General features: G+C 42.0%; 1 protein-coding gene across 1 annotated transcript in view; it reads left to right on the top strand.

The window, feature by feature from the left end:
- Positions 1–5,154: 5,154 nt before the first annotated feature.
- The window catches only part of sec63 (SEC63 homolog, protein translocation regulator), a 117,825-nt gene continuing 109,225 nt past the window's right edge, over positions 5,155–13,754 (top strand). Inside the window, exon 1 of the mRNA XM_063040807.1 lies at positions 5,155–5,389. Within this exon, the coding sequence (XP_062896877.1) occupies positions 5,266–5,389 (124 nt within the window). The 5' untranslated portion in view covers positions 5,155–5,265. The remainder of the gene's footprint in view (positions 5,390–13,754) is intronic.

A 13,754-nucleotide genomic window follows, 5' to 3' on the forward strand; every position in this document is an offset into this window, starting at 1 on the left:
ATGCATACTTGTTCCAATTCGTGTATTAAATATTTAACAGTACAGCAAAGGAACAGGCTATACGACCCATATTTCTATATTCCTCCATCTCCTTCACATTCATGTGTGGAACTAAAAGCCACCATCACATATTTTGCTATCACCCTTGGCAGAACATTCTAGACACCTTCCATCCTCTGTGTAAAATGACATTGCTCCACACACCCCTTTACACTTTCTCCCTCTCACCTTAAAACTATGACCTCTAGTATTCAACATTTCTACCCTAAAAAAAATTCTAGCTCTCTACCCTATTTATGGCTCATAATTTTATAAACTCCTGCAGGCCTCCCCTTAGCCTCCGACACTCCAGCAAAAACAATCCAAGTTTGTCCAACCTCTCTTTATAGGTTGTATCCTTTAATCTAAGCAACATCCCGGCAAACGTCTTCTGAAACCTCTCCATAGCATCCGCATCTTTCCTATAATAGGGCAACCGGAATTGCATGCAATACTCCCAAACTGTAATATGACATCCTAACTCTTACATTCCATACCCTAGCGATGAAGGCAAGCATGCCAATATGCCAGGAATTCCCAACATTTTTTTTATGGCCATGGACCCTATCATTAACCAAAGGGTCCATGGACTCCTGCAATATGCCTTCTTTACTATTGTATTTACTTGCATTGCCACTTTTAAGATGATATGGACTTGAATGCCAAGATCCCTTTGTAATATAGTAAAGGTCCAGCCATTAACTGTGTGTTCCCCTTACATACAACCTCTCAAAGTGCAACACCTCACACATAGCCTGACATTTCTCTGCCATATTCTTTTTCCTTTAAATGCTACCCATTATCTGTCCACCATCAGGACCTTGTTTTACAATCTGCCCCAGCTGAACTTACCCCACACCTTCAGGAATGAATGAGCAAATGTATAGATAACAATTGTGAGGGGATCCAGGAGTGCCCCTATTAATTGTTTGAAGAGAGACAGAGAGAGACATTTATCATTGATGGTTTGTTTGGAAAGGAGAGAGAGACCAAGATTGGCGGTTGGACTGACACGGGAGTTAACTTTGGAGTTTTACTTTGCAGATAAAAACTGAGCAGCTCGAAAGTTGCTATGGTGACCGACAGGACATTATTGATGTTACTTTCAAGGACTTGTTGCCTGCTTGTGCATTTCTTCACAGACAAAGGAAGGAGGGACTCTTTGAATGACAGGTGATGCTCAGCCTGGTGAAATAAATGGGAGGTCAGATGATACAGACCTCGGACACATGACCTGGACACTGAATGAGCATTGTTATGCCCACAGAGAAAGTGGGATTTGGAGGATCGATCAGGGGTATCGATCCAAATTGCTATTCCAGCATGAAGAAGGGGTTGACTGGTGGGGAGTTGTCTATGTGTCCACCCTTGCCGGGGTGACAGATCCACCACAGGAAAACTGGTCCCCCGGTTAAAGTCACAGTCGGTGACTTGTAAAGGATTTCGGAGGACGACGAGAAGGTCGACGGCATCAGCTCACCTGAAGACTCAACTCACTCTCTCTCCATCACTACTCAACTCAATACCATGAACTGAACTGAACTTTACTCAGCATCGTAAGACTGTATCTTTTTACCCCGAGACTTAAAGAAGCTTGGTTTTCATACATATATATTCCACTCTTATATATAATCATTGCTAACCTGTGTGATTTATTTACATTGATATTACTGTTTTGCGTAGTTACTAATAAATATTAGTAGTTTATAGCAATACTGGACTCCAAAGTGGTTTCTATTTCTGCTGGTTTCTTTATCCCCGTCACGGGGTACGTGACACAATAGATAATAGATAGACATAACAGATAACTCTAGACTCTGGGAGTCAATGCCTTCCTTTGTAAGTGGAACCTTGACTTCTTAACCAACAGACCGCAATCGGTAAGGATAGGCAATACCTCCAATATGATTATTCTAAACAATGGTGCTCCACAAGGTTGCTTCCTCAGCTCCCTACTTGACTCCCTGTACACATGACTGCTTAGCCAGATTCTCCTCCAATTCCACCTACAAGTTTGCAGATGATACCACCGTAGTAACTGCATCTGAAATAACCGTAAGTCAGATTGTAGGAAGGAGACAGAGTGCTTAGGCACATGGCGTCATGACTACAACCTTTCCCTCAGTGTCAACAGAAGAGCTGGACATTGACTTCAGAAAAGGGGATGGTGCACATGCTCCTGCCTACATGAACGGCGTTGAAGTTGAAAGGGTTGAGAGCTTCAAGTTTCTAGCGAGGAACATTATCAGCAGCTCGTCCTGGTCCAACCACATTAATGTCATGGCCAAGAGAGCTCACCAACAATGCTACTTCCTCCGAAGGCTAAAGAAGTTTGGCACGTTCTCACCAACCTTTTGTGTTGATGCATCACAGAAAGCATTCAATCCAAATGCATAATGGCTTGGAATGGAAACTGCTCCGCATGTTACCGCAAAAACTGCGGAGACTTAGTCACAGAAAACTACAGCACAAACAGGCCCTTTGGTCCATCTAGTCCATGCCGAACCATTTAAACTGCCTAGTCTCATCGACCTGTACCTGGACCATAGCACTCCATATCTCCACTATCCATGTACCTATCCAAACTTCTCTTAAACAGTGAAATCAAAATTGCTGGCAGCTTGTGCTGGCAGCTCATTCCACACTCTCACCACCCTCTCACTGAAGGAGTTTCCCCTTATACATTTCACCTTTCACCCTTTACCCATGACCATAAGATAAAGGAGCAGAAGTCGGCCATTCGGCCCATCGAGTCTGCTCTGCCATTTTATCATGAGCTGATCCATTCTCCCATTTAGTCCCATTCCCCCGCCTTCTCACCATAACCTTTGATGCCCTGGCTACTCAGATACCTATCAATCTCTGCCTTAAATACACCCAATGACGGGCTTCACTGCCACCCGTGGCAACAAATTCCATAGATTCACCACCCTCTGGCTAAAAAAATTTCTTTGCATTTCTGTTCTGAATGGGCGCCCTTCAATCCTTAAGTCATGTCCTCTCGTACTAGACTCCCCCATCATGGGAAACAACTTTGCCACATCCACTCTGTCCATGCCTTTCAACATTTGAAATGTTTCTATGAGGTCACCTCTCATTCTTCTAAACTAAAGAGCGGACAAACGCTCCTCAAATGTTAACCCTCTCATTCCCAGTATCATTCTAGTGAATCTTCTCTGTACCCTCTCCAACGTCAGCACATCCTTCCTTAAATAAGGACACCAAAACTGCCCACAGTACTCCAAGTGAGGTCTCACCAGCGCCTTATAGAGCCTCAACATCACATCCCTGCTCCTATACTCTATTCCTCTAGAAATGAATGCCAACATTGCATTCGCCTTCTTCACCACCAACTCAACCTGGAGGGTAACCTTAAGGGTATCCTGTACGAGGACTCCCAAGTCCTGTTGCATCTCAGAACTTTGAATTCTTTCCCCATTTAAATAATAGTCTGCCCGTTTATTTCTTCTGCCAAAGTGCATAACCGTACACTTTCCAAAATTGTATTTCATTTGCCACTTCTTTGCCCATTCTTCCAATCTATCCAAGTCTCTCTGCAGACTCTCCGTTTCCTCAGCACTACCGGCCCCTCCACCTATCTTCGTATCTATGTAAAAAAGAAGCGGCCCCAACACGGACCCCTGTGGAACACCACTGGTAACCGGCAGCCAACCAGACTAGGATCCCATTATTCCCACTCTCTGTTTCCTGCCAATCAGCCGACGCTCTATCCACGTATGTAACTTTCCCGTAATTCCATGGGCTCTTATCTTGTTAAGTAGCCTCATGTGTGGTACCTTGTCAAAGGCCTTCTGAAAATCTAAATATACAACATCCACTGCATCTCCCTTGTCTAACCTACTTGTAATGACTTCTGGTTGTAGTCTCACCCAACCTCACTGGAAAAAAGCTTGCTATCTATATCCCTCATAATTTTGTATACCTGTCAAATCTTCCCTCGCTCCCAGTTGTGGACACAGCTCAGCACATCATGGAAAACTCTGTCTAAACTTCTCACTACCTCAGAAAAACAGCCAGCATAATGAAAGACACCACCCATCCTGGCCATTCTCTCTTCTCCTCTCTCTCATTGGGCAGAAGATCAAAAGCGTCAAAGCACAGCACTAGGCTCAATGACAACCTCTATTTCACTGTTACCAGGTTATTGAACCAACCTCTTATACCATAAGATGGACTTTTGACCTTACAATTTATCCCGTTATAATCCTGCATTTTATTGTTTACCTGTACGGTACCGTTTGTTGTCTTTACACCTTATTCTGCATTGTTATTGCTCAAACTTGTTCTACCTTAATGCACTGTGTAATGATTTGATCTATACGTGACACAAGCTTTTCACGGTATCCTGGTACATATGACAATAATAAACCAATACCATTTTTAATGATATTGTGATGGTTTCCAGTTGCACAGTCCCGAAAAATAGAAAAAATCAGCACAAGAGTAGGTCCTCCCAGGTTCCTACGCCATTCAATATGATCATGGCTGATCATCATCCACCTCATTACTGTATTTCTGCCCTTTTCCCATTCCTCCTGATGCCTTTGTCATCTAGAAATTTAGCTATCTCCTTAAAATATATTTAGTGACTTGGCCTCTGCTGCCCCCCGTGGTAACGAACTTCCCAGGTTATTTGCCTCTGAGTGAAGAAATTCCTAAATGTCTTCTCACACCATATCGTGAGCCAGCGACTTTTCTTTCTAGACACCTTAGTCAGAATTGTACCTGATTTGTAGAATCTCCAGGACAATATTGCAACGTGTACTTTTTTCCCCCCAATTCAGCGTGTTTCCTAATAAAGCAAGTCTTCTATTTGTGTCCTCTTCCAGTATTTGATTGATCTTTTCTTTTTTAAAATTACATTAGATTGTGTGTCAACTCGATTCCAGAATAGCCGCGTTGCAAGGCCGCAGTCCACCCGGAGGGTGGGCGTTCCCGATGACCCACTTCACACCGGCGGCGCCCAAGCGCGCGCCGGCCTCCCGGGCTCGTGGACGCGCCCGAGCCGACCTCCCCCGTCCCCACTCCCCCCCCAAACCCGCCCCTCCTTTCCCAGCGCGTGTCGCGAGTAGGCGCTGACGTCTACTGGTGCGCACGCGCAGTGCCACGTCCGTGTTGCGAGAGAGAGTGGAGCGGAGGCCCGGAGGAACGGCGGCGTGACTGGGGTAGCTAGCAAGAGCGAATTGTGAGTGAGAGAAGCTTGTGATGGCTGGGCAGCAGTTCCAGTACGACGATAGCGGCAACACCTCCTTTTATTTTCTCACATCGTTCGTGGGACTTCTCGTCATCCCGGCCACTTTCTACCTCTGGCCCAAAGACCAGAACGACGGTGAGTGAGTGCCCCGGAAGGTTGGGGCTGAGGGGGTGCTTGTTCTTGAAATGTTCAACAAAATGAAAACTGTTTCTAAACAACTAAAAAAAACAGCTCACTGGCGAGAGTAGCCCCGCTTCTTGCACTTGCCCACCCCTCCCCCTTCACACCACCGATGGGGCCCCTGCAAACATGGACTATTGCACATGCAGAGAGAGCGAATTCCCAGATCCGAGTCTTACTACAGGGCCTACTCCACTCCTGCGGCGAGTGTAGAAGCAGGGCGGCTGGTTAAGTGGAGGATCTTACACTGCGCTTGTTCTCTTTTTCTTTTCGCACACGGACAAACCCAGGAAACAGATCCCATGGCGAAACGCTGTCCAAAAGTTTTTGAGCAGATTATCTGCGCAGTTCAGACTGTCCCCTTTTGGCTATTTTGTTTTTTTTTAAGTTGTTTAGACCACACCACAGTCACTTACTGATTTAAGCAGAGATTTATGCAGATTTGTTGTCTCTCGCACCCAAACAGCTGCGAAGCGAGTCCTGATGAAGGGTCTCGGCCCGAAACGTCGACTGTTTATTAATTTCCATAGATGCTGCCTGATCCTGGTTCCTCCAGCATTTTGTGTGTGTTGCTTTTCCAGCATCTACGAATTTTCTCGTGTATGCGAAGTGCTATTATTTTTTCTTTGTAATATCGAGATGTTCCAGAAACTTCCCAGCATCTTTCTTCATTTTTTCTTTATGCCTATGTTTGTTCTTTTGAGCCTCTCAGAATTGAACTGCCCTTTCTTACAACAATTGTTTAGTAATCTAGTATCTATCTAGATGAACAATTCAGATACTAGGAATTTGAAAAATATTGTACAGCTGGTAAATCAGCATTTGTAAAGCAAGAAGTTGAGTTAACCAACTTCCAGCTGGTTGACAGCTGCACCTGAAAGAGTAAATATTTTAACTTTACAGACGCCAGTGGAGCTTCAGTGTTACCATATGTTCACTGTAATTGAATCTAATGAACTGTGATGGCATTTGAAACTGTGAAGTGTTTGGTGCAATAAACTAGTAGACCAATGGGAATCAAAGCTGGTTATTAGGAGAAGCTATTTGGTTTTGCATTTGGAACTTTATAGAAAATGTCTTAATGTGAAGTATCAGTTTTGTTTCATAGTTATACATACAAACAACTGACTGAACTAAATTTTAGATGAGTGTGAAATCAATTGGGTTATTATGAGGTAAATGATGCAGATCTAAGATATTTGTTAACATTTATCTTTTTATTGGATTGCTAATGTGCTTAACTGAATTGGATTTGGTATATATTTTTCTAAAGAAATACTGATTTTCCCCATTCTTTGCATACAGTATGTGTGGGCTGTTTCTGAAGAAACACTTACTGAACTTAATCTATAATTTAACCTGGGGATTCTGGATTTACACAGAGAAGGAATTAATGCAGTGTTTTGTGACTGAAGTCATGTATCCCTTAGTGGATATCTTGGACTATGTTGTGATGTGGTTTCAGAATATAAATATACTTTTGGCATGTTTATCTCTTCATGACTGGAATGGTTTCCCTTTGTAGAAACTTTTAAAATTTTTATCCTTAATGTCAACATGGCTGAATTTATTAAGAGCTCAGATGTTATCAACAGTTCATCCAGACTTCTTTACACTATTAATTTGTTTTTCTGCTACTTAATTACTGTATATTCACACAAATATAGGGATTGGACCTGCACATTCTTATCTATAATGGTACTATTTGTATTGTCATTTGAACATTGGGACAGAACTTAAGATATAGGTTTTTTTGAGATGTTGAAAACTTAATTTTGAGCAATTCCAAATATTAATTGGCTTTTAGGTGAACAAGTTTCTTCTTATCTCAGTATTAAGTGACCAGCTTTCTACTTTGAGACTGTGACTCCTTCTAGACACACTGACAAGGAAAAAGAACTGAGTTTATTTTGTCAAACCCTGTTAGAGTTTTGTGTGCTTCATGAAATCCTTATTCATCTAAATGTGGGAGTACAACCTAGTTTGCATAAGCTTTCCTCTTGTGACAGATGCACGATCCCAAGAATAAGTATGGTCAGCCTTAAAATCACTCTTTTTCAAGAATACACTTCCCTTGGTGGGAAAGCCAATGTTTCTATGTAAGGGGTCTATGCAATTGGAGCAAGATGCCTTAATGTTGAAACTGCATATCAACTTCTAGTGATTAGTATAAAGAACTCCAAGGTTTCTCTGAATGTATTCCCCCCCCACCCACCTTTCGCTATTTAAATAATCTATTGTTCTGCTCTTCCCTGCCCTGATTGTGAATAGCTGGTACTTATCTCATAATACAGCCTCCGAACCTGGAAAAAGATAGAAATAAACCTGTTTACATATCCTTGATCTACATCTGTAATAATATGGACTTTAATATGGCACTTTATCAAGGACCTTCTGGAAGGTCAAATGAACTGATATGCCTGTATTAATTTTCCTGTTATGGACCCACAGTGGCCTACCTAATCCTTTCTAAGGGGCTTGGCATTACATCCTTCATTATAAGATGCCAGCAAGCCCCCCCTTAGCTCGCTTTGCATCCTCCTTGCAGCCCATATTGCCATCCAGCATCACATCTTTGGCTAACTTGGATGTGTTGTAATTGATTCCCTCACCCTATTATCAAGATAGATTGTTAACAGCTGGGGATTTAGCATTTATCCCTGTGATCTTCATTATCCATGGCCTCCTGATCTAAAGTGATACTGTCTATTCTTGTTCTGAATTGGAGGAAAATGAATGAAGAATGCTAGATGTGGATTACATAGACTTTTAGCATGGTTTTTGATAGACCCTGAACAGTAGGCTTTGCCAGATGGTTAAATCATATTGGTTCTGAGGTGCATAGGAAAATTGGTTCCAAAATTGGCTTGATAATGAGAGGAAGATGATGATAGTGGTTTGATTTTCTGATTGGAAGCCTGCAACTTGAGGTGTACAGCTGGGATCAGTGCTGGGATCTTTCTTCGTCCTTTTTAAATGACTTAGATGAAAATTTAGGGATTATGATTAGCAAGTTCACTTGCAATTCAAAAATTATTGGAGTTGTGAAATCTGTTTAAAGATGCAGAATGAGGTAGATCAGATGTAAGTTGGGTGAAGTGGTGGCAGATGAAATTTAATCAGATGTGAGTATTGTACTTCTGGAAGTCAAATTCTGATAAAGTATGTGGACTAAATGACAGAAATCTTAGGAGTGTGGATGTAGAGGGGTGTATGGTGCAAATCCATAGCTTGCTGAAGGTAGTGGATATGGCCCAGTCCATCACTGGTAAAGCTCTCCGCTCCATAGCGCTGTCACAGGAAACCATCCATCATCAGGGACCCCAGCACCCAAGGTCATGCTCTTATTGCTGCCATCAGGAAGAAAGTACAAGATCCTCAGGACTCACACCACCAGGTTCAGGAGCAGTTATTACCCCTCAGTTATCAGGCTTTTGAGCCAGTGGGGATAACCACTCAATTTCACTTGCCACATTTCTTATATTTTTTGTATTTGCACAGTTTGTTTGCATATTGGTTGTTTGCTGATCCTATTGGGAGTGATCTTTCATTGATTCTGTTATGGTTCTTGGATTTACTTAGTATGCCCACAAGGAAATAAATCTCAGGATTGTATATGGTGGCATGTATGTACTTTGATAATTTACTTTGTACTTTGAAGTGACAATATAGGTGGATAGGATAGTGAAGAGGGTGTTTGGTATGCTTGCCTTTACAGGCTGAAACATTCAATATAAGAGTTGTGACATGTTCCAAACATTGATTAGGCTTCTTGAAAGATGTGTAGTAGAGATTCACCAGGATGTTGCCTGATATGGAGGGCCTTAGTTACAAGGCAAGATTGCATTGACTGGGTTTTTATCACTAAACTTTAAAGGCTGAAGAATATCCTTGCAAAGGTTTATAAGATTGTAAGTAGGGTAGTCAATCATTTTCCCAGGGTAGGGATTAAAACTGGAAAGCATAGGTTTAAGGTGGGTTGGGAGGGAATTTGAAGGAGATCTGAGTAGGAGGGTGGTGGATTTATAGAATGAACTGTCAATGGAGGTGTTATTTGGAATCATTTACAATGTTTAAAATGCATTTGGACAAAGAGTATTGGGAGGAAGTAATGCATGCCTGATATAAACAAATGGGATTAACATAGCCATCACAGTTGATGTAGACATTTGGGCTGAAGAACTGGTGTCTATGTCATGTATCCCTGTGACTTTTTGTCCATTAACATAGGTTATTTATTATCCAAATACCATGTTTAATAATCTCTTGCATGGGTCCTGAAAGTCTGCATTGACTGATTTGCTCTTAGGTATTCTGCTAGTTACCTTTGTAAGAATTCTTAACAGATTTTTCAAATGCTGCTTCTCTCTCATACATCACTTAGAGACATTGATCAAGATGGGAATAATGACCACCTGGAGGAAAGTGGATTAATTAAGAGAAAGTTGTTGAAGACAAATTGTATTTAACTAAATTGCTTTATTTTTGATGAGGGTAATGCAGTAAATGTGTAGATGGACTTTCAGAAAGCTTTTGATAAGGTGCTATGTAAGGGTTAACAGTAATGATGAAGCATGTGGATTAAAAAGGGGCACAAATAACATAGCCATGAAACTGGCTAAATAACAGATAGAGATGAATAAGACATAGGAGCAGAATTAGGACTAGACAAAGGTGAGTAGTGGCATTCTCCAGGTATTTGTCACAGTGCAATTAAAAAAAAAACTACATTAATAATCTTGAGTTGGAATGCAAACTACATTTTTGTTTTAAATTTGTGGATGACATAAAACTTGTCATTAGAGACTATTCCCAGAATATCTATTTTAATGGACATCTATACATATGACACTAAATTCAAAGGAGAACCAGTATTGGGGGGGGGGAGGGGAGGAAAGAGGAGGTCTACTTGCATCTTCTCACAGTATTCAGACACCTTTGGAAACTGACGATCGCTTCTATTGATAATTGTGCAATGATACATCCATTGTTATTTTGTGCCAGTGGAACTACCTATTTAGTTTGGATATCCTGATTCTGTATCTTGTATTTAGGCAGGAAAAGACAATAAATAACGTTCATGTTAATTGACCCTTATTGGCCCATTCAGTGAGATACCACAGAGTAATTTTCTGCATCTTATGACATGGACAAAATCAGCTTGTGGTCATTTGTTAAGATGGAAGCTGTTCATAACTTGGGGATTGCCCGTATTATGAAGTGCAGAGGATATAAACAGGTTGGTGGAATGGGCTGATATGTGGCAATTTTAGGGGATTTGTAGATATGGGTGCTCTTTAATGACAGTGGCATTGCAGGATGAGAAAGTTGTTGGTACAATTTTGGGTTTTAATAATAGAAGGATAGAGTAAAAAAGGAGGGAAGTCATGTTGAATTTTTATAAAATGCTGGACTGGCCTCAACTGGAGTATTATTTTCATTTCTAACTGCATCACACGAACCGAGGAAGGTCTAGAAAAGATTTGAGAATACAAGGGACCTAAGGTAGAAGGAGTGAATTTTAGAAAACCTAGCACATTTACTTTTCAAGATAGTCCCCTCCTACATTTACACACTTAGTCCAGCAGTTGTGGAGCATATAGAAACATAGAAAATAGGTGCAGGAGTAGGCCATTCGGCCCTTTGAGCCTGCACTGCCATTTATTATGATCATGGCTGATCATCCAACTCATAACCCCGCCCCAGCCTTCCCTCCATACCCCCTGACCCCTGTAGCCACAAGGGCCATATCTAACTCCCTCTTAAACATAGCCAATGAACTGGCCTCAACAGTTTCCTGTGGCAGAGAATTCCACAGATTCACCACTCTCTGTGTGAAGAAGTTTTTTCTAATCTCGGTCCTAAAAGGCTTCCCCTCTATCCTCAAACTGTGACCCCTCGTTCTGGACTTACCCAACATCGGGAACAATCTTCCTGCATCTAGCCTGTCCAATCGCTTTAGGATCTTATACGTTTCAATCAGATCCCCCCTCAATCTTCTAAATTCCAACGAGTACAAGCCCAATTCATCTTCATATGAAAGTCCTGCCATCCCAGGAATCAATCTGGTGAACCTTCTTTGTACTCCCTGTATGGCAAAGATGTCTTTCCTCAGATTAGGGGACCAAAACTGCACACAATACTCCAGGTGTGGTCTCACCAAGGCCTTGTACAACTGCAGTAGTACCTCCCTGCTCCTGTACTCGAATCCTCTCGCTATAAATGCCAGCATACCATTCGCCTTTTTCACCGCCTGCTGTACCTGCATGCTCACTTTCAGTGACTGGTGTATAATGACACCCAGGTCTCATTGCACCTCCCCTTTTCCTAATCGGCCACCATTCAGATAATAATCTGTTTTCCTATTTTTGCCACCAAAGTGGATAACTTCACATTTATCCACATTAAATTGCATCTGCCATGAGTTTGCCCACTCACCCAACCTATCCAAGTCACCCTGCATCCTCTTAGCATCCTCCTCACTGCTAACACTGCCACCCAGCTTCGTGTCATCCGCAAACTTGGAGATGCTGCATTTAATTCCCTCATCCAAGTCATTAATATATATTGTAAACAACTGGGGTCCCAGCACTGAGCCTTGCGGTACCCCACTAGTCACCGCCTGCCATTCTGAAAAGGTCCTGTTTATTCCCACTCTTTGCTTCCTGTCTGCTAACCAATTCTCCACCCACACCAATACCTTACCCCCAATACCGTGTGCTTTAAGTTTGCACACTAATCTCCTGTGTGGGACCTTGTCAAAAGCCTTTTGAAAATCCAAATATACCACATCCACTGGTTCTCCCCTATCCACTCTACTAGTTACATCCTCAAAAAATTCTATGAGATTCGTCAGACATGATTTTCCTTTCACAAATCCATGCTGACTTTGTCCGATCATTTCACCGCTTTCCAAATGTGCTGTTATCACATCCTTGATAACTGACTCCAGCAGTTTCCCCACCACCGACCTTAGGCTAACCGGTCTATAATTCCCCGGTTTCTCTCTCCCTCCTTTTTTAAAAAGTGGGGTTACATTAGCCACCCTCCAATCCTCAGGAACTAGTCCAGAATCTAACGAGTTTTGAAAAATTAACACTAATGCATCCACTATTTCTTGGGCTACTTCCTTAAGCACTCTAGGATGCAGACCATCTGGCCCTGGGGATTTATCTGCCTTCAATCCCTTCAATTTACCTAACACCACTTCCCTACTAACATGTATTTCACTCAGTTCCTCCATCTCACTGGACCCTCTGTCCCTTACTATTTCTGGAAGATTATTTATGTCCTCCTTAGTGAAGACAGAACCAAAGTAATTATTCAATTGGTCTGCCATGTCCTTGCTCCCCATAATCAATTCACCTGTTTCTGTCTGCAGGGGACCTACATTTGTCTTTACCAGTCTTTTCCTTTTTACATATCTATAAAAGCTTCTACAGTCCGTTTTTATGTTCCCCGCCAGTTTTCTCTCATAATCTTTTTTCCCCTTCCTAATTAAGCCCTTTGTCCTCCTCTGCTGAACTCTGAATTTCTCCCAGTCCTCAGGTGAGCCACTTCCTCTGGCTAATTTGTATGCTACTTCTTTGGAATTGATACTATCCCTAATTTCTCTTGTCAGCCACGGGTGCACTACCTTCCTTGACTTATTCTTTTGCCAAACTGGGATGAACAATTGTTGTAGTTCATCCATGCAACCTTTAAATGCTTGCCATTGCATATCCACCGTCAATATGGACCTTGGACCTCCAGAAAGTGCCCACAGCAGGGTGATTGATAAGTTCGTGGCCTAAGATAGAAGCAGATGAGTTACGCAGCTCTCGTTACAAGCACATGCAACAACTCTTTGAGTGATTATGCAGAAAGTTTGAAGTTAATAACTCATCAGGAATGATAGATAAGTTGGTGGCCTAAGGTAGAAGGAGATGAGTTATTAACAGACTTTCTGCTTAATCACTCAGTTGACCCACATGTGCATGTAACAAGAGCTGTATAACTCATCTCCTTCTACCTTAGGCCACGAACTTATCAATCACACATCTGTGGATACCTTCTGGAGGTCCAAGGTCTGTATGCTGCACTACCGCTGGATTAAGTCTGTAAATGTAGGAGGGGACTATGTTGAAAAATAAATGTGCTAGGTTTTCTAAAATTGACTCCTTGTACCCTAGGCCACAAACTTATCAATCACCCCTTGTAGTTCCTGTAAGAGGGAACTATGGTTACAAGGACAGAGGAATATAAAAATAATGAGTATAGATAGAATTACTGTTCAGTCTTTCTCCTAGGAAGTAGAAGAGTAAGGTTTGGGGTGAGGAAA

Source organism: Mobula hypostoma, chromosome 2 (genome assembly GCF_963921235.1).
Source record: "Mobula hypostoma chromosome 2, sMobHyp1.1, whole genome shotgun sequence".
Taxonomy (NCBI): domain Eukaryota; kingdom Metazoa; phylum Chordata; class Chondrichthyes; order Myliobatiformes; family Myliobatidae; genus Mobula; species Mobula hypostoma.